Consider the following 21,870-nt stretch of genomic DNA (forward strand, 5'->3'; position numbering starts at 1 on the left):
GGGATTCGAACCCGGGCCGCCTGTGTGAAAGTCAAAAGCAGACACCGTTACACCACAGTGTAGATAAGTAAAAGATCCACCATACATCAATCAATGGGTAAGAGAGCCGTGTCCTTATTCCGTATAACAGTTTAACTAATTATTTTCGCTAGCAAGATCTCATTTGATTATCCATTCCATAAACCTACTGCCAGCAGGCAAGTTTAAAGAAATATAATCTGATTGATTGGGGTAATGAGGGACTTAAAATTAGCCTATAGATAACGCATTTAACTTGTCGGCGAGGCGATTGAGCCGTAATGCAATCTGTTAATAAAGTTTTAAATCAATTAATCAATCAATGCCGTTAAAAGATCAGGATCTCTGCTATCGATACGTGATGGCTTTTCAACTGAAGCGGCCGCGCGCACTTATCCTGGGTCTCAAGTCTGGTTCTAGTTAACGAGACTGAATCCACCTTCGAGGAACATGAAAATCCCGGCTTCAAACATCGGGTTAACTGAAGCTGGATAATGGGACTCTTGATCGACTTAGTTGAACTAGGTACGGGGAATAGGGCCCTGATCTATCAAACTGGACAGTTTGATCTCAATTCTCATGAACAGAATATGGTAAATGTTTGCTCCAGCTGCTATAATCCATATGGATTGTATTGGACAGTGAATTCCATGACCACAACACCAGAGGGAGTTCCACAAATCATGGTCAACCCAGATTCGGCAAAAAAAATTGACTAAACACGTTTTGCAATTATGCCACAATAATGTGGAATGCCCTACCCACAACGTGAAGGAATGTGAATCCCTACCCTCCTTCAAAACCGCTCTCACGGGTGGCTGCAATTAGAAACTGGCCCCTGTAAATGTCCAAATCCCCCCCCCCCCCCCCACCAATATAATAACTTTAATAATAATAACTTTATTTGTATAGCACTTTTCATACAGAAGTTGCAGTTCAAAGTGCTTCACAACAGTAAAAAATACAGGCATAAGCGAGCATAAAAAATGTTATACAAAAAGATAGAGAGGTAGCAAGGTAAGGTAAATCACAGTTTTTCAGTAATACAAATAATAAAATAGAATAGATTAGATAGAGTCAAAAAAGTGAGGTTTGATTCAGTTTAAAATAGGCTAAAAAAAAATCAGGATATCCCTGATGTTTAATTGAAATGCCTGAGCAAAGCTGTCTTTTGAAAATGTACAGTTTCTTCCCCTTCGGATATACAGTATATATTTTTCATGATCTCTTTTTACTACGTACAGTTCTGTATGTCTGTATGTCTTGTATGTCATAAATGTCCTGATGAAGACGTCGCTGACTAGAAATACATTTGGGTTCAAACTGTTCCCTAGCAACTGAATTCCAAGTGAAAATTCCGTCTACAGCCCCCAGTGCCTTCCTCCCCGCTCAAAGATTCTCCCTCTTCCCAACCCCCGCTTCAGAGCCTGCGGCTAGGAGCGTAACGCGTCTCCCCCCCTCCCTACACCACTCTTCCCACGGAATCTCCTCCCACTTGGTTGCCTGCCTCTCACTCCCGTTACAAAATTTGGTAGTGGTGGAAAGTAACATATTTACTTAAGTATTTTTACTCAAGTAATGTACTTCAGTACAATTTCGAGCTACTTTTACTTTATGTGAGTATTTTCATTTTAGGGAACTTTATACTTTTACTCCACTACATTCCAAAGGAAATATTGTACTTTTTACTCCACTACATTCATCTGAACCCAACAGTTACTAGTTACTTTGAAGAAAAAGATTTTGCACAGACAACAGGGCAAAAATGTATGAAGATTATATAGTTTCACAATTGATGCCTGTCAATTTCAAGAGGATGTAATCAGAGCAGCATAACTGAACCACATACCACTTTAACACTTTGGGTGCCAAAAACGAGTTAAGTCGTTTCTGGGCCTAAGTCGTTCAGTGCCAAAAACAACATAACCTCTTAACACTTTGAGTGCCAGCGACGTGTTATGTCGTCTTTTCATGCCCCCCGCTGAGTGCCGACGACGCGAATTGTCGTTTGATTTTTTTATTAGCGATCTGAATTCATATTTCATCAACCGAGTCTCCCGTTGGTACAGCAGCCCCTCTAGGAGCTCAGATGGGAAAATACCACCCCTATCGTCTATCCCTGTGTAACTGCAGGCCATTCGATTAGACTGGTGGATCTGTGTGGGGGGAGCCAACTGGCTCCATTATGCTGGCGAGGGATCTGATGAACATGGAAGTGATTGCGAGTTGGAAAGCAGCCTGGAATATATATTTACAGCAGCCAATCAATAAACGCGATCGATATTTGGAATGGCGATCAGGAATTGGAATAATCTTTTTGGAGAACATCTGATCTAAGGTAAGGAGTCTATGTTACCAGTTTTAGGATAATCAGAGCTGTATTCACTGAGATAACAGCGTGTCCCGTATGTGTATATGTGTGTGTGTGTGTGTGTGTGTGATGTTGAGGAAATGAGGTAATCGATTTCTCAGCTCGCTTCTATAGCGTGCATAAGTACACATATACTATCAATAATCTAGCATTTATTTGAAAACGATTCATAAATAGGCCGATAAATGACAACGTGTCTAGTGTATTCGAGAATATTCCAATAAATGCCGTTTATGAGGGAATCTTTCTATTTTCCGGAAATTTTTGAGAAAACGATAGCTTTTCGAAATGCTATAAAAAGGATATGAACCAATTAAAAAACAATCCGTTTCGACAATGTTGACTGCAAACAAGTCATTGATAAGCGACGGGCAGATTAGACACATAGCCATAATTTAAAACATAGATTATGCGTTTTTAACGCTATCATTGAAGTGGATGATGGCACTCAAGGACATTAATCGACGTTAAGCCCGGAGCCTATTTTCTGAAAATCCGCCTAAAATACATACCTAAGTAAATGGAATATTGCTCCACTTCTACAAGGGACATTTGCATATTCTTGGTATCTAGGGACATCCATGGACTTCAGTGAATGTATCCTTTGCGATGAAACAAAGGAGAATATGAATTATGATTTTTCTTTGCATCTTTGACAGTGAATAACACCATGCTAATAATGACCAGACATGAAGAACTGCCACTGATCTCGTTCAATACCTTCTTGAGATCATGTATACTCGTTATAATAATAATAATAATTAATTTAATTTATATAGCGCTTCTCAATAACCCGAAGTCGCTGAGCAAGAGTACAAACAAAGAAACAAAAGCAAAGAAACAAAAACAAAGAAACAACAAAGAAACAAAAACAAAAGGAACATGAGACCATAGGGGGAACAGGGAAGACAGCATGATAGCACAAAAAAGACTGGAGACAGACATCAATCAGGTTGGAGGGGGGGGGGGGTTTATGGGTGGGGGGGGTTGAAGGCAAGGGAGAACAGGTGGGTTTTGAGGCGAGCTTTGAAGGTGGAGAGTGTAGGGGAGTCTCTGATGGACTGGGGGAGGGAGTTCCAGAGTCGGGGTGCAGTACGAGAGAAGGCCCGATCTCCAAAGTTTTTAAGCTTGGATGTCGGGACAGTGAGGGAGGCAGTGGAGGAGGACCGGAGGGAACGGGTGGGGCGGTAGGGAAGAAGGAGATCAGTCAGGTAGGGGGGGGCCAGGCTGTGGAGGGCTTTGAAGGTGAGGAGTAGTGTTTTAAAGTTTATGCTGTGTTTGATCGGGAGCCAGTGGAGGGGGTGGAGGACAGGAGTGATGTGTTCGCGGGACCGGGTGTTAGTGAGGAGGCGGGCGGCTGAATTTTGGACCATTTGCAGTTTATGGAGGGAGCGGGAGGTGATACCAGTGAGGAGGGAGTTGCAGTAGTCCAGGCGGGAGGAGATGAAGGCGTGAATGAGGGATTCAGCAGCAGGGGGGGAGAGGCAGTGACGGATTTTTGCAATGTTGCGGAGGTGAAAGTAGGATATTTTTACGATGGAGCGGACGTGGGGGTCAAATGAGAGGGTGGGGTCAAGGAGGACACCAAGGTTTCGGACTAGGGGGGAGGGGGTGATGGTGGAGTCGTTGATGGTGAGTGTGATGGGTCCGGATCTGGTGAGGGTGGTTTTGGTGCCAATGATGAGAAGTTTAGTCTTGTCACTGTTCAGTTTGAGGAAGTTGTGAGTCATCCAAGTTTGGAGTTCTGTGATGCAGGATTCAATGTGACTGAGGGGTGGGCTGTGGGGGGATTGTGTACTGATGTAGATTTGGGTGTCATCAGCGTAACAGTGGAAGTTGAGGTGGTATTTACGGATGATGTGACCAAGGGGGAGAATGTAGCAGATGAAGAGCAGGGGGCCAAGGACTGAGCCTTGGGGGACCCCCTGTGTGACTGGGGAGGGGGAGGAGGTGTGGCCGGAGAGGGAGATGAATTGGTGTCTGTCTGTGAGGTAGGAGGAGAACCAGCCAAGTTATTGGCACTCAGCGCTTGGGGGCAAAACACGAGTATACTCGTTATTGACACCCAGTGAGTTAATCAGAGCAGCATAACTGGACCACATACCACTTTAACATAACCTTTAATCAGAGCAGCATAAGGCTTGAGCATGTGTCCACTCAAAGCCTTTTTTTCAAGGCGGACCGCTTTGAAAAAAAAAAAAAAAAAAGCTCAGAGCGTTTTTTCTGAGGCTCGCACCAGCCGCGGCTCCGCCCCTTCCTCGATGAGTTACATTGATGAGCGCGCTCCTTTTCCAAAAGTTGAACTAGTTTCAACTTTATGAGCTGGGAGCGCTCCGCCAAAAACGCTGCCGCCCAGAGCTCATAAAACGCGAGGCGCGTCGCTGGGAAGAGGAGCGTGCCTGTCGCTTCTCCAGCATAGAAATGAATGACAGAAAGGAGCTGACAACTCATAAAACGTCGGCTATGGACACAAGCCCTAACTGGACCACATCCCACTTTAACACAACCTTTAATCAGAGCAGCATAACTGGACCACATACCACTTTAACACTAACCGTTAATAAGAGCAGCATAACTGGACCACATACCACTTTAACACAACCTTTAATCAGAGCAGCATAACTGGACCACATACCACTTTAACACAACCGTTAATAAGAGCAGCATAACTGGACCGCATACCACTTTAACATGACATTTAATCAGAGCAGCATAACTGGACCACATACCACTTTAACACCTTTAATCAGAGCAGCATAACTGGACCACATACCACTTTAACATAACCTTTAATCAGAGCAGCATAACTTACATACCACTTTAACATAACCCTCAGAGGTCAATTGATCGAGGATTGAACGCTCCCAAGCACTGGAATACACAAACATCATGTAGAATACATACTTTTACTTTAGATACTCAAGTATATTCAATAGCAAATACTTCTCTACTTTGACTTAAGTGGTGCAGACAAACGAGGCAGATGGAGGGTGTTTAATAACAAAAATACAAAAAGCTAAAACTCACTCACTCATATTTTTTTTAGGAATACAACAAATAATTTTTACAATTTAATTTCCCCCGTAAGGCAGATAGTCGTCCAATTAACACACATAGAGCTCTTTACTGTTGTTTCTGAACCATTCCACGTAATCACCTGTAAAGCCTTCCTGTCAAACGACTTGTAAAAGTCTTCAATACTCAAGAACTTCTTAATTGCTGCTAAACAAAAGAAAAGCCTCTAAACGTGCTACAGCGGATGGACACTTCATTCTGTTTGCATTTCATGCCTTGAATGCATTCCGTCTGTATGGGTCGTGGACTCATTTAGTTCTTGCCAACTTACTGACCCGTGCATCCCTAACCTCTATATGTACAAGTTGCCCTTTTGTCCCTGACATCCTCACCCTTTGCCCTCGTCTCTCAAAGGACCCCCCCCCCCCGCCCACCCAGACATCACCTCCTCATCTCATAGCCCAGCTGGCTTCCCCTGCTGACCAGAAGCCGTGCAGCTCTCTGTGCCTGAGCAGGGCAGCTAATCTTGATGGCGGGAAGCCTCCTGCTAGCATACACAAGAGAGGGCAGCCCTAATTGCTTATGTCGTAAAGCTCCCTGACCCAAATAAGCCATTGCTCCCCAAAGCTGTCGCGATAAACCGCACTTTACCTCACCAAACCTGCCTAATGCTTCTCTTGATCCATATAGCCCACCCACCTCCCACTCCTACTCCACCTGCTACAGTTACATCCTGGAAGGGGGGGGGGGGGGTTAAGAACATGAATAGCACCGGGGACGAGACGTACGCAGAGAAGAATGAAAGATAGTTTCTAGTATTTTACAGTCAAGTGGGCCAGCAGTGACCAGTGCCCGCAAGGTTAGGGAATCAATAGGTTTGGAGTTCCTAAAATGACCCAGGGGTGGGAAAGGTATCGAAAATGTAATAGAAGTCAAATTAGTTGTATACAGCTAGTCGTAGAGAGTGTCACAATCATCACACTGATGTTAAAGGAGCAAGCCAACATTTTGGGAAATTAGCTTACCGTCTTCTCCAGAGAGAGACAAGAAGATAGGTACCAATTTCCTCTCTGTGCGTTCAGTAGAAAGCTATCTGGCTGCACGTTAGCCTAGCTTAGCACAATGAATGGAAGCAGACATGATTGTGCTAAGCTAGGCTAACATGCAGCCAGGTAGCTTTCTACTGAACGCGCATAGAGGAAACTGGTATCTATCTTATTGTCTCTCTCTGGAGAAGACGATAAGCTAATTTCCCCAAATGTTGGCGTGTTCTGGGGATCAACAGAAAATGTTCCTACCCTGCTCATAGCATCACTCTAGGAGGCCTTCGTGGTACAACTTGAGAGGAGGGCAATTTAGAGGGAGGTAGAAAAGAAAGGTTTATTGGAGATTAATGATTTATTACATGTACAAGTTTAACACTTACTGTCTGACTAAGAATCCATAAGTAGGGTATCATTATTAAAGCCGGTGACACCTTTAGATCTCTCTCAGCAACTAGCTTATAGACCACTACACTTCCGCGTTACATTGAAATCAAGGAGGAGATTGCGGGGGGGTCAAATGAATGGATGTGGACGAGAGCCGTGATGGAAGTGGTTGCCGATACGGCTGTGGGGGTGCTAGAGACATGATCGAATAGACGTTTATGCGCCTCGCTCTCCTGAACACGGCGTGACCCATAACTAATCGATCAGAACTAAATCGGCAGAGAAAAAGCCCATTTTAAAGCACCTATTCCGCTTGGACATGCGCAGAGTGCCCATGGAGTCTGGACGACGCGAGATGACGCTCGAATGAATGTGGACCGTTCTATCAGAGGGGGTAGCTTCGGTGGCCAGCCGAACAGGATAATGAAAAAATGATCCCACTAAATGGCCAGACGTGTCTTATGGCGACATCTACAATTACCTCATTGAGTCTCCAGGTAGACTAATGTTTATATTTAAGTGCAGCGGTCTGTAGCCACTTACATGACCATCGAAGCTCCCCCCTCTGATGGAACAGTCCACATTCATTCGAGCGTCATCTCGCGTCGTCCAGACTCCATGGGCACTCTGCGCATGTCCAAGCGGAATAGGTGCTTTAAAATGGGCTTTTTCTCTGCCGATTTAGTTCTGATCGATTAGTTATGGGTCACGCCGTGTTCAGGAGAGCGAGGCGCATAAACGTCTATTCGATCATGTCTCTAGCACCCCCACAGCCGTATCGGCAACCACTTACATCACGGCTCTCGTCCACATTCATTCATATGCACCCCCCGCAATCTCCTCCCTGATTTCAGAATCCCGGAAGTGTTACGGTGGTCTATGGGAGGAGCTGGCAGGGCATAGACATGGGAGCAGACTATATTGACTATATTCACACGGTGGCCATTTTGCTCTGTCAAACAGGATGGCAAGGAATCTCAACATGAGCATGACAATGGATTGGATTCACTTTATTGTCATTACACAGTCAGTACAAGACAGTGCAACGTGATTGTGTACATCCAACCAGGATGTGACAATCAACAGTCAGTTGCAATACGACACATATAAATAAAACTGTACAGTAAAGTGCAATGGTTAGCACAATGTGCGATGGTGAGAGAAGAATTCTAATAATTAAAATAATAATTAAAATAAAATCTACATAAGCTATGGGCTATATACACAGGCATACAGTGAGGTGCAGTGGGCTAAGTAGAGTTTTGATTCAGAAGTCTGACAGCTGAGGGGAAGAAACTATTTGTGGTCCTGTTGGTTCTGCCTGGGAGGCTGTGGTCCTGTTGGTTCTGCCTGGGAGGCTGCGGCAGCGTCCTGTTGGTTCTGCCTGGGAGGCTGCGGTAGCGTACATAAGAGCAAAATGGCTGGCATATGAATATGGTCAATAGACATCATTGTACCAGAACAAAAGACTGTTCTGATGAGGCCCATGTAAATTATGTAAAGTCTGTAGTATGTAAATAGATTCTTTGAGTTTGACTTATAGATGGAAAAGTTAAGCCTTTTCAAAAAAAAAATTTGCATCAAAACATGAATGAATGAAAACTTTATTTAACAGATTGCAGAATGGGTACAATACAGTACGGCTCAATACATACAATTGTTAAGGGGATGCAGACCTGAGAAAGACGTTTGTCTTGTTTCCATCAGGGTCCCCCATTTTCAATTCATATAGACATATATGACATACATGACATACAGATAGTCAGTACTGCTACATCTATACATTTATGACATACCAGATTTGCAAATACAGTACTGTTTGTGATACAGAAGGAGTCAAGAAAAGGGAGTATATACATTTGACGTAGAAACTGTACATTGGAGGAGGTTGGGTGGGGGGGGTTGGGTACATTGGGATATTGACAACCATACTGGGTAATTTACATTGGAGGTGGTTGGGGGGGGGGGGGGGGCCGGGGGGCACACTGTATAAACAAGTAACACTGTACATTGAGGGGGGGGGGGGGAGACACTGTACAAACAAACACAATTGTACATTGAACTATTGACAAAACCATACTAGGTAAATGACTGTACATTGGAGGGGGTTGGGTTAGGATATTTACAGGGGCCAGTGTTGAATTGCAGTCTCCCGTAGGTGTCCCTTGAGAGAGGTTTTGAAAGTGGGTAGTGATCCACATTCCTTTACAGCTTTGGGTAGGGCGTTCCACATTGATGTGGCATAATTGCGAAACGTGTTTAGTCCCTTATTTGAGCCGAATCTGGGTTTAACATGATTTGTGGAGCTCCCTCTGGTGTTGTGATCGTGGTATTCACTGACCTTTGGGAAGTATTTTGACATGTACATGGGTACCTTGGTCGTGTAGTGTATCTTGTAGACCAGGCCCATTGCAAGTTGTTGTACTCTGTCGTCTACTCTAAGCCATCCTAGGTTGTCAAAGTGGGCAGGGGTGAGGTGGGTTCTAGGAGTAAGGTCAAGCAGTAGTCTGACCAGTTTGTTTTGAGATGTTTGTAATTTTGTTTTTAGCGCCTTTGAGGTGCTTTGGTACCATGAGGTGCAAGCATAGTCGTAGTACCCCTGAATGAGTGCTCCTGCCAGAGTCTTCAGGGTGTTCTTGTTTACCAGAGAGGAGATCCGGTACAAGAATCGAGTTCGTTGGTTGACTTTTTTTATTACATTGGATGCCATTTTGTCACAGGAGAGATTAGCCTCTAGGATGGAACCCAGGTAGGTAATTTCATCTTTCCTTGTGACAATATTGTCACCCACTGTAACTGAGAAGCCGTCGGTCTTGCTGAGTTTGTTATTTGAACCGAAGAGAATGGACTCTGTTTTGCCCATGTGTAATGATAGTTTGTTATCAGCGAGCCATATGCAGATTCTGCCTAGTTCCGAGCTGAGGGTTTTTTCAACCTGTAACTTGTTCTTGTCAGAGACCAGCAGGGCTGAGTCGTCCGCAAACAGGAACAAGTTGCAGTCACAAGCTGACGACATGTCATTTGCATAAATTAGGAACAGTAGCGGTCCTAGTATGCTTCCTTGTGGAACACCACAGCTCACTGTGAGGGGGGGGGATAGGGTACCGTTTACCTCCACCATCTGTTCCCTCCCCTCAAGGTAGGATTGCATCCAGCTCACATAATACCACCTGTCCTTGTATCAAAAGCTCACTCAATCAATTCAACGATGTAACAACCTGGCTAGGTGGTGCAGTGGGCAAGGCGGTCACCACCAATGCAGGAGACGCTGGGTTCGAGCCCAGCTCTCCGCATTGCTATCAGCTTGGCTGGTCGTTCATACTAATACAATTGGCAGTATTAGGGGGTGGGAAGCTGATGGGTGGGGATCGGACGTTGTGGACAGCGACTCCTACAGGTCGGTTGGTGCGCCTGCGCAGCAGAATCAGGAAGCGACGGGGGCGGCGTGTCCCTCCAAACGCAGACCCCCGACGCTGAGAGATCGCGCTGTGCAGGTGAAAAGATGCGACTGCTGCTTCCTCGAGTACCGGAGGGGACACGTGATGTAAGGCTTCGTCCACATTGCAGCCGGCTTGTGGGAGGCATGGCCTAACAACGTTCGAGACAGGAGAGGGTAGAATTGGACAATACGAAATTGGGATGGGAGAAAAATAGAAAATGGGAGTTGCTGGAGCCAGGTGAGGATGCGTCGGTCTCTACATGCCCGATGGAGACAGAGGACTACATGATAGAGGCGGACGGGTTCTTATTTGAACCCGTTTGAACCCATTTCAACGTTCAAGACAGGGGAGGGAAGAATTGGCACAGTGGAATTGAAAAATAGGAGAAAAAGTGGATAAAAAAGGGGGGGGGGGGGAGATGGGTCATTGTAAATATGAGATGACCCACAAAACATGTCGCAAATAAAGAGCTCAATTCAGAGCTCTCTACGTCCCTAATAGACCACTGCACTTCCGCGTTACATTGAGCTCATTCATTGCCTCCCCCCGCTCTCTCACATGATATCAGAATACCAGAAGTGTTGCGGTGGTCTATAAGGAAAACCCTGCAGCAGTTGAGGTCAAAAGGCACAGTGACCAATCCGAAGTGTTGCGTGCTGCTCCACGCTGCGTGCCTCATCATTAGGTGCAGTAATGCAGGCTTAAGCCACAGATAGTCATCAGGTGGCAAACCTCACGTGCTGCTAGTCTACACACAGATGGTCAGTAGCTCAACATTTGGTATTTGTGAAAGCTTTGCAAACACCTAATGTGGTGTCTTAATTTATATTAAATTTCTCTTCGTTGATCCTTTCAAATTGAAAGTGTTTTTTTATTTTTATTTTTTGCTGAGATTTAGGCTAAATAAAGTACAATTGAGTAGTAGCTCAGTAATCGTTGATATCACAGGTTGTGCTCAGCTGCTGTAGCCTCGTACTCCCAAGTAGATGCTTGGTTAGTTACCATTACAGATCTAATTCAATCTATGCCCCTATCATATAGAAGCCTAGCGGAGATCCCCAGGCTCTCCAGGATCCACTTTAATACAGATCTTAATTACTAAATAGGAGCTTTTAAGTGGATGTTGGCCTGACCCTTTAATCACCTTTGCATGCTATTGGTTTAGGGATGCCTTTAAAAGCTCCATAGCGGTGTGTGAGCTCGTAACGACATAACACCAAGGGGGAATGTCAACTGTGTCATGTGCTCTCCTCGGCCTGCCCTTTCGTCTCATATGACACAGGTCAATTATGCCAACTTGAGGGCCATACTGGTATGTTTAATTAACGTTTTATTAACTGTTTATTGAATTAACAGTTAGTTCCAACCAAGTAATTTGATTGGACAAGAGGCATTCCATGAGTGCTGATATTCAGTATAACAACACTGGGACTTTTAACTATATGCATCACTCTGCTGCAGAGGTGTTGTATTAATAACCGTTAATTAGGCTTCATTAACACAGGTATTCTATTAATTAACCATTAATTAGGCTACTTTAACGGTCGTTATCGATATCAGATTGTAACAAACGTGCACTGCAAACATGGATATATTTCCAGAAGTAACATTTGAGTTAAATTACCTTACAAGTGTATATGATACAAAGTAGCTAGTTGTACTAACTAACTGTGCTAGGTAACATGTAGACCTATATACAAAGTAGCTAGTTGTACTAACTAACTGTGCTAGGTAACATGTAGACCTATATACAAAGTAGCTAGTTGTACTAACTAACTGTGCTAGGTAACATGTAGACCTATATACAAAGTAGCTAGTTGTACTAACTAACTGTGCTAGGTAACATGTAGACCTATATACAAAGTAGCTAGTTGTACTAACTAACTGTGCTAGGTAACATGTAGACCTATATACAAAGTAGCTAGTTGTACTAACTAACTGTGCTAGGTAACATGTAGACCTATATACAAAGTAGCGAGTTGTGCAGGAAAATGTTTGTGTTCAGGTTGTGGAACTATTTGCTAAATAAATGATTAAATAAACAAACAAATCATGTGTTGTCACTTATTACTGTTAAACTAATACATGGGGATGTATAAAAAGCGATATCACACTCGAGGTCGTGCTGATATTCAGTATAATAGCACAACAGTATAATCTGCAGGTTTTAAGACCTTTTTAATAGCACTTAGAGCAGAATTTAATACCAATTTCAACACATAGCGACATTGAACTGGCGGCTGCACTGGTAGCTGCTCCAAAAACAACTAGAATACAAAAACATTTCATGTGTTTAATATTATATCATCTCCCAACAGCCGGGTTGCCCCCAAAATAATGGTTTCCCTGTGGAAATGTAATGCAAGACTTCTCAATACCTTTTCAATTGAGAATTATGAAATTAATACTTTTTATTATGAGTAACGGATACAAATTAATTCCAAGTCAAATAAAATACTGTAGTTTAATAGAAATTCACACAATACAAATCAACAGAAATAATAAATAAAACCGGCATTATAAAGTCAGCAAACAACACATTTTAAATAAAGCACCACCAAAATACTGGCAACACACCAACTCAGGAGGCCTATATAGATTCTTGAAATCAATCTTCAAAATACCATATTCTGTCATAGTGGTTCCATACCAAATATAATTCTCTGCTACAGTTTCTCTGGTAGGGGTCATTTTTAAGATTCAGTCATTTGCAGTCCAAGAAAAATAATTATTTCCCTCCACTATATAAATACAAACACTATTAATAACCAAAGAAGTAAACCAATTGTTTTTTAAACTCACTCTCAAAATAAAACAACACGTATATAGTTGTCATATTTGACACTTGAAAGCAATCAACATCTTGTATAAATATACTATTATGTGCATTTCTGCTGAAACATTTCAGTACAGAAGACATCAGGGAAGTACCCAATAAACACTGCTTTGCGATTTAGTGTACAAACATCTGACTCCACAGAACTCTTTTTGGACCCGTTCCAGAGAGATATGGTGTATTTGGTCTACCGTTATGCGATTCAGTGATTTGAAGTAGGGGTGTGCTCGAATAAATCAATTATTGGATTATTTGATTGAGTGCTTCATATATATATATATATATATTTACTTTGAAGTTAATCAGGCTTTTTCCAGACTTTAAAGACTTCTGAACTACTAAGACTGTAAACAAAAGCCATGTCCTTGTTTCATTATCATAAACCAAACTAAGTGCATTGTATTCCACCATCAATATTATGTTCATGCCTAATAGTACCTGTAATAGCAAACAGAAGTTGACAAATACCAAATAGTCAATTATGTGGTCGTAGCAACTATACAGAATAATTGAATACAAGAAGTTGGAGTTGTGCACATCCCTAATTGTGAAATAACTTGATTACTATCCATCACCAGTCATCTTGATGACATAGGATTCAAGAGGTTTACTATTTACTAATCCCATTTATAAAATGCAGTAGTGTTTTTTTTTTTCTTTTTACTTTTTCCTCCTCCTGTTTTTCTGTATTTTCCTCCCATCCCAATTTAGTCGTTATGCCAATTCCCCCCTCCTCTTCCTGGTCGTTGCACGCGTGTGCCCCCCACTGGTCGGTCTAGGGAGCCCTGAAGTCTATCACATGCTTCCTCCGATACATAGGAGACAGCCAGCAGCCTCTTTTCACCTGACAGCGAGGACTCTCATTGGTGAAGTGTAACGCGTGGGAGGATCACACTACCTTCACCATTTCCCTCCCTCGCTGTGCAGGCGCCCTGACCGACCTGTAGAAGTCACTGTTTACAACGACCAGATTACCACCCACCGGCTACCCTCCCGCTGACACCACCAATTGTGTCAGTATGACGGCCGGCCTAGACGGAGGTACCGCTGACAGCCGGATTCTATACCAGTGTATCTGCAGTGGTAGACAGCCGCTTAGTCCGCTGTGCTACCCGGCCACCCTCAGTAGTGTTTGTTCTCAGCCCACTCCCCATACTCTGTCTCACTAGTCCCAACACAGTTTGGTCCTTTCAAAACGTCGGGGCTCTCCCAATCTCAACTGATGACCCAATATCGGATCCTCAACAATACAGTAGTTCTCCCAATAGGTCAAAGCCTGCTTGTATTGGCAAAATGTTTTGTGACACAAAGTCTCTCCAGGACAGTTCTTTAGTGCTGATTTGTTCTCATGTGGCAAAAGAATAAATAAATAAAACATTAAATAAAATCTCTTCAAACCCATGTTTCCATTGCGATACGAATAAGCAGTGTAATTAAGACCTATGGAATATAGTGGGGAATTATATTTGTAATGTAATTCACACCACACATAAAAACACCCAACCACACTGGCGCAATGTTCCCTGTTGGCTATAGTGTAGTGTGCCTGCAGAGAGGTAGGAGTATGTGTGATCCAAATCTACACTCTGCCATCGAGTGACTACTGCCATCTAGTGGTTAAGTGATGTACACAGATTGGCACGACATTCGAAAGGGCACATGTATGCTGGAGACTGCTACTGTGTGACAAACTGCTGTTTGCGGATTAGAAATTATTCACCACTGGGTAGAGGAAGGATACATTTGTGGGGGGGGGGGAATAATGTATCTTTCGTGGTCCCTCTCCCAAGGGATGGGGAGGGGCTGCCTTTCACCTGTCAGTCAAATCTGTTGCATTAGGTGAGCGAATACCACTTTTTACTGACCAAGCAAAAATGTACTGGATGCTACTTAATTTTGAGTACACACCCAATTAGCGATACAAGTACTTGATATTCAAGTTGACAGCTACTTTGTTGTGTAGAAAATTACGGGAGAATACGGTTACATTTGGTAATGAGAAGAAAAGGGCAAGGGCCGACTCCTCAGAGGTCAAAAGTAATTTCTCAATTTCCAGTTCGAGCAGGCACACAGAAAAAGTATTCCTCAGAATATGCAACAGAATTGCCATCCCAGCTTTAAAAAAAAAATAACAAACCATGTGCTCTTAATGAGCTTTAGAGAAACAACTCTTAATGAGCTTCAGAGAAACAACTCTTAATGAGCTTCAGAGAAACAACTCTTAATGAGCTTCAGAGAAACAACTCTTAATGAGCTTCAGAGAAACAACTCTTACATGATGGGATTTTCATGCCGGCCTTTTAATTTGGTCGGGAGAGCCTTAGTAAGAGATTAATCTAGTCCCAAATGAAGCTTTGGAGGTAGTGTTTGATATTCCAAAGCCACAGCAATGGATCTGGATCACCTACAGTGTTCTTCTGCTGGTTGGTCGTTTGATTGATTGAATTGATTGATTGAAAACTTTATTAAGAGATAGCAGAATGGGTACAATACAAAACAATACAAAACTGCTAAGAGGATACAGACCAGAAAAAGACTTTCGTCTTGTTTACATCAGGCATCTGTGTCGCCTGCTCCGTGGTCACTCTGACTTGCTGTAGGAATCCTACTATTTTATGTTTTGGGGGGATTTGTATGGATTAGTTGTAATTTGATGATTAATGGTCTTCCACACAATATGAACCTTTGTGGCACAATGCTAGGCTGATTAGGCTTTACTTTAGAGTTTTATTTATTTTTGTTTTCATTTATACTGCTGCCCGTCTTGGCCAGGGCTCCCATGGAAAAGAGCGGGACTCCCCTGGTTAAACAAATGCACGGAGAAAGTATAAAAATCTGATATACACCTTACCATCTATTTTCTCATCCGAGTAGAGCTTTTACTTTGAAATGTCCTGACCGCCGTGCGTGCCTGTACGGTATCAGCCACTGTGCCACTAAAGTTCATATTGTGGAAAACTAGACCATTAAATCATCAAACTACAACTAAACTGTAATAGTACACAAAAGTAGTAGGACTCCAACAGCAAGTTGGAGCCACAACCAACAAGCCGAAAAGAACCATAGCCAGATTCAACACTGTGGCTCTGGAATAGTGGAATCGACACCGTTTGACGAACAACGTTACTGACCCTTAGCTGCCAGAGTTGTGCCCTTCCTGCTGACTTGTTGTACAGAACTTGTAAGTCGCTTTGGATAAAAGTGTCAGCTAAATGACTAAATGTTGTCAAAACACTGCCTCCAAAGCCACATTTGGGGCGTGGCTAAATCTGATGAAAATCTGTTGCACATCCACCTACATAACTGAAGTGTGACTAACGCCTTCGCCGGAGAACGGTGTCCTCTCTTCTCAGCAGCGCCTGGTGGAGGCCGGGTACTTGGGCTTCAGGCCCTCCTTGAAGCTACGGAAGAGAACCCGGTTACGCTTGTTCTCCTCATCTTTCTTGGAGTGGAACTCGCCCTGGACCTTGAAGCCTCTGTGCACCACGAAGGCCGAGCTCAGCACTGAGAACTTGTACCCTGCCACGTGGAGCTCGCAAGCCTGTGGAGAGGATTCAAGGAATGAAAGGAGAATGAAAGACGAAGTGGACAGTAGAGAAGGTAGTGTAGGGAAGGAGGAGGTGAAAAGGAGGAGCCACAGAGAGAGAGGACAGATTATCACAAAACGTGAAATAGGCACATAATTTAGTGGCATCTCCATGGTTGTCATTCTCTCCTGCGGTGAGCATAAGAGCTTGCATTCCTTGCATTCCTGGATAAACTATTGCACTCTGCTGTCTTTCTCTAGGAGAGTCCAGGGACAGTGTACAGTTTCTTCCCCCTCAAATGTATATTCTTTTAGAAACTCTGGATGTAACAGTACTGTATTATCTGTATGTTGGGTAGGAGTGGGGGGGAGGTTGGGTAGGAGGGGTGGGTGGGGGACACTGTACAACTGTACAAGCAACACTGTACATTGGAATATTGACAAGACCATACATGGTCATTTTTACTGTACATTGGAGGGGGTTGTGTTAGGACATTTACAGGGGCCAGTTTCGAATTGCAGTCTCCCGTAGGTGTTTTTTTAGAGTGTTTTTGAAAGTGGGTAGTGATTTACATTCCTTTACAGCTTTGGGTAGTGCGTTCCACATTGATGTGGCATAATTGCGAAACGTGTTTAGTCCCTTGTTTGAGCCGAATCTGGGTTTAACATGATTTGTGGAGCTCCCTCTGGTGTTGTGATCGTGGTATTCACTGACCTTTGGGAAGTATTTTGACATGTACATGGGTACCTTGGTCGTGTAGTGTATCTTGTAGACCAGGCCCATTGCAAGTTGCTGTACTCTGTCGTCTACTCTAAGCCATCCTAGGTTGTCAAAGTGGGCAGGGGTGAGGTGGGTTTTAGGAGTGAGGTCAAGCAGTAGTCTGACCAGTTTGTTTTGAGATGTTTGTAATTTTGTTTTTAGTGCCTTTGAGGTGCTTTGGTACCATGAGGTGCAAGCATAGTCGTAGTACCCTTGAATGAGTGCTCCTGTCAGAGTCTTCAGGGTATTCTTGTTTACCAGTGAGGAGATCCGGTACAAGAATCGAGTTCGTTGGTTGACTTTTTTTTATTACATTGGATGCCATTTTGTCACAGGAAAGATTTGCCTCTAGGATGGAACCCAGGTAGGTAATATCTTCTTTCCTTGTGACAATATTGTCACCCACTGTAACTGAGAAGCCGTCGGTCTTGCTGAGTTTGTTATTTGAACCGAAGAGAATGGACTCTGTTTTGCCCATGTGTAATGATAGTTTGTTATCAGCGAGCCATATGCAGATTTTGCCTAGTTCCGAGCTGAGGGTTTTTTCAACCTGTAACTTGTTCTTGTCAGAGACCAGCAGGGCTGAGTCGTCCGCAAACAGGAACAAGTTGCAGTCACAAGCTGACGACATGTCATTTGCATAAATTAGGAACAGTAGCGGACCTAGTATGCTTCCTTGTGGAACACCACAGCTTACTGTGAGGGGGGGGGATAGGGTACCGTTTACCTCCACCATCTGCTCTCTCCCCTCCAGGTAGGATTGCATCCAGCTCACTGATAGACTTATCAAAACCAATTGCTTTTAGCTTGTCAATCAGAATGGTGTGATTGACAGTGTCGAAGGCCTTTTGTAGGTCCAGCATGACCATGCCGCAGTATTTGCCCGCGTCCACCTCTTGTTTGATGTGGTCGTTTAAATAGAGAAGGCATGCGTCAGTGGAGTGGGATGTTCTGAAGCCAGATTGGAATTCGTAGATTAGATTTTTTTCCGCAAGATATTTTTCGACCTGTTCGTATAAAAAAAATGCCATGACTTTCGAGATGGAGGTAAGGATAGAAACAGGGCGGTAGTTGCCTGGGTCTAATTTACTGCCTTTTTTGTGCAGGGGTGTTACTCTCGCAATTTTGCAGTCCTTGGGGACGTGTCCCTGTTTTATGGAGAGGTTTATTATGTGTGCGATGACTGGGGTGATGGCGGCTGCTGAGTCTCTGAGGAATTTGGAGGGGATGTTGTCATGGCCAGTGGCCTTGTTAGGTTGGAGGGCGCTCAGTTTTTTGAGTACCTCATCTGTTGTTACCATTTCCAGTTTGAAGTCGTCTTTGTGGACCCCTAGGTTCTTGTAGTAAGCTACTATGTGTTCTACCCCATAATGCCCTGAGTGGGAGGGTAGTTTGTTTACCAGTGTTGTGGCTATGTTTGTGAAGAAACTATTTAAGTAATTGGCTACATCCAGCTTGTCCACTACAGGTTGTTGTGTTATTTAATCCACACTGTCCAAGTCGTCGTGTGATTTAATCCACTGTCCAGGTCGTCATAGTTTACAAACAATATAAAAAAGGGTCTACACCAACCTGGCTGATCCTATTGAAGCCGTACTGTTTAAAGCTCTCGTCGTAGAAGGGCACGGTGCGGGGCCCGATGTAGAAAGGCTCCCAGGGGTCCACCCAGGTGAGCGAGTAGGCCACCTCCAAGGGCCCCGTCCCCCGGGCGTGCCTGTTGACCCACTGGGAGTAGTTAGTGGGGGCCTGGCAGCGGGGGCACAGCTCCTCGTAGAAGGGCCGCACCTCGCCCACTTGGTACAGCTGAACCAGCTCAGCCTTGGTGGCGGGCAGCTTCCTCACGTGGCGGATCTCGAACGCGGGTAAGACGAAGACCTCGCCGCCTGTCGGCTTGCGCCTCGTGATCAGGGACAAGAACTGCTGGTGCAGGTCGGCGCTAGGAACCATATCGATGTCGATGACCAGGACGTAGGAAGACTCCGTGCCACCCCTGGCAACGTTGCGAAGAAGGTTATTGGGGTACGAGACATTTCCACAGATGGCGTAATTCTTGTATTTATCCCTGTGTGTCTCCAGTCTGGAGAACACCGAAGCGCAGTCCTCGAGCCCCAGGAAATGTTCACGGTCCTGCTCGGGGAAACTCGCCAGTTCTCCTGACAAGCAGACTAAGTGGAAGTCAACAAAGGCCTGGATCTGAGGGCAGAAAAAGCTGAGGGCATAGGCCAGTGCTGTGGCTAACTTAACATCTTGACCGTGTGCAAATATGGCCACAGAGAGAGGATTTTGCCACCGCTCTAGAAGGGAATCCATGTGATGCAAGTTGTTGATGGTCGTGTGTGTGGCTAAAGCCAGCACATTATTAGAACTAGACTCAGTTCTTGGCTTTTGATTCGTCGTGAAGTCACTTTTGATCAAGTTCTTGTAGATTCGGTACTGCCCACTGTTGTCAAAGATGCCCCCCGTGGACAGAGAGTACCTGAGACGCTCTTTTCGTGAGTTTTTCTCGGGGTGGGCATTTTTCTTCCCAGAGCCCCCGAACAGCTCCGAGTAGCGGTAGCGTTGTTGTTTACCGTGGAACTTTGACAGGAAGGACAGGTAGATGAGCTGCAAGAGCGCTACTATCAACAGGGCACTCAGCACTACTTTGAAGACGGAACATTTCTTGGAGAGATGCATTCCACAAACGACTACAAGTCGACTACATGAAGCAAGTCCAAATGCTACAGCGAGCAGTGATATGCTAACGTTATATAATGTGTGGCTGGGTAGAGTGTTCAAGCTTCCGAGCTAACGTTACCTACATTGCTAGCAGCGTAGTGGTGCCCGATGTGAAAATGGAGCCAGTAAAGGCTGAGGATTCGACACACAACTCCAATCATTTTGTGGTCTAGCGGCAACGCTGCAACGGGAGCTGTTGGTCGTAGTTATTATATATATGCCTCTTTCGTTTCTTAAATTGTGTCCGTTTCCATCTGTGGTACTGGTGGTATCCATACAACGATGCTGCTGCGGGGTACGTCGGCGCGCAGCATCAAGCGAACGAACAGCAGAACTGTTACGGACTTCCGGTCAGACATTTTCAAAATACAAGTCCTCAATTCAAAATGTATTACAAATCTATTACGTGCATTTTCAAGAACCAAAAATGAATATAGAGAACATAGTGTTTACAAAACCTTTTATGGTGATTTAAAGGACCATACCAATGTAATTTTGACCTCTTGCCATTACTGGAGGTTATACACTTTATTTGTGTAGTACTCACACTGCCATTGGTCTTCAAAACAGGTGGAACAATATTCAATTCAATTCAATTCAACTTTTTTCCAGACATATACAATATACAAAAAAGAATATATATATATATATATATATATATATATATATATATATATATATATATATATATATATATATATATAAAAAAAAACTACTCCAATCTTTTCAAAGTTTCCTATGAAAGTTCAAGTCATTTCCTTTTTTTTTTTTTTAGATCTTACCCTGAGAGTCCACATTACACACAGTTCTACTTTTGTTTTGATGTGAAAAGTGATGCTGCACTTAGCACTGACTGAGAAAGTACACATACAGTTCTACTTTTGTTTTGATGTGAAAATGATGCTGCACTTAGCACTGACTGCACTTAGCACTGACTGAGAAAGTAAACATTACAGTTCTACTTTTGTTTTGATGTGAAAAGTGATGCTGCACTTAGCACTGACTGAGAAAGTACACATTACAGTTCTACTTTATAAAATGCTAATTGTAAATATGTTTGTCAATGTTAATAATATGAGAGTCCACATTACAGTTCTACTTTTGTTTTGATGTGAAAAGTGATGCTGCATAAGATGACTGCACTTAGCACTGACTGAGAAAGTACATAATAGTTCTACTTTGACGTTTTAATGTTGGACCAAAGCATTGCATGTAATTAGAATACAGGCAAATAAGTCATTTAGTTTAAAGTACAATCTTGGCTGTCTTTTTCTCTCAACGCTTCAATAGGTAGATCTTGCCTTCACAAAAAAAAAAAAAAAGTGATGAATGAATGAATGAATGAATGAATGAATGAATGAATGAATGAATGAATGAATGAATGAATGAAAACTTTATTTAACAGATTGCAGAATGGGTACAATACAGTACGGCTCAATACATACAATTGTTAAGGGGATGCAGACCTGAGAAAGACGTTTGTCTTGTTTCCATCAGGGTCCCCCATTTTCAATTCATATAGACATATATGACATACATGACATACAGATAGTCAGTACTGCTACATCTATACATTTATGACATACCAGATTTGCAAATACAGTACTGTTTGTGATACAGAAGGAGTCAAGAAAAGGGAGTATATACATTTGACGTAGAAACTGTACATTGGAGGTTGGGTGGGGGGGGTTGGGTACATTGGGATATTGACAACCATACTGGGTAATTTACATTGGAGGTGGTTGGGGGGGGGGGG

At 43.5% G+C, this 21,870-nt stretch overlaps 1 protein-coding gene across 1 annotated transcript; it reads right to left on the reverse strand.

The window, feature by feature from the left end:
* Positions 1 to 12,725: 12,725 nt before the first annotated feature.
* On the reverse strand, positions 12,726 to 20,387 carry b4gat1 (beta-1,4-glucuronyltransferase 1). Its single transcript, XM_084311693.1, has 2 exons — positions 18,969 to 20,387; positions 12,726 to 16,651 (listed from the first exon to the last, which is right to left on the reverse strand). The coding sequence occupies exons 1-2, from the start codon at positions 20,070 to 20,072 to the stop codon at positions 16,460 to 16,462; spliced, it is 1,296 nt and encodes a 431-aa protein (XP_084167819.1). The 5' UTR covers positions 20,073 to 20,387; the 3' UTR covers positions 12,726 to 16,459.
* Between the last annotated feature and the right edge of the window lie 1,483 nt (positions 20,388 to 21,870).

This window comes from Notolepis coatsorum, assembly GCF_963971535.1.
Source record: "Notolepis coatsorum genome assembly, chromosome: 4".
Lineage (NCBI taxonomy): Eukaryota > Metazoa > Chordata > Actinopteri > Aulopiformes > Paralepididae > Notolepis > Notolepis coatsorum.

Coding starts and splice junctions, on each gene's coding strand:
- b4gat1 (XM_084311693.1), bottom strand. CDS start 20,072: ATGCATCTCTCCAAGAAATGTTCCGTCTTCAAAGTAGTGCTGAGTGCC. Junction 16,652..18,968: donor GCTTCAATAGGATCAGCCAG/GTTGGTGTAGAC, acceptor TCCTCTCCACAG/GCTTGCGAGCTCCACGTGGC.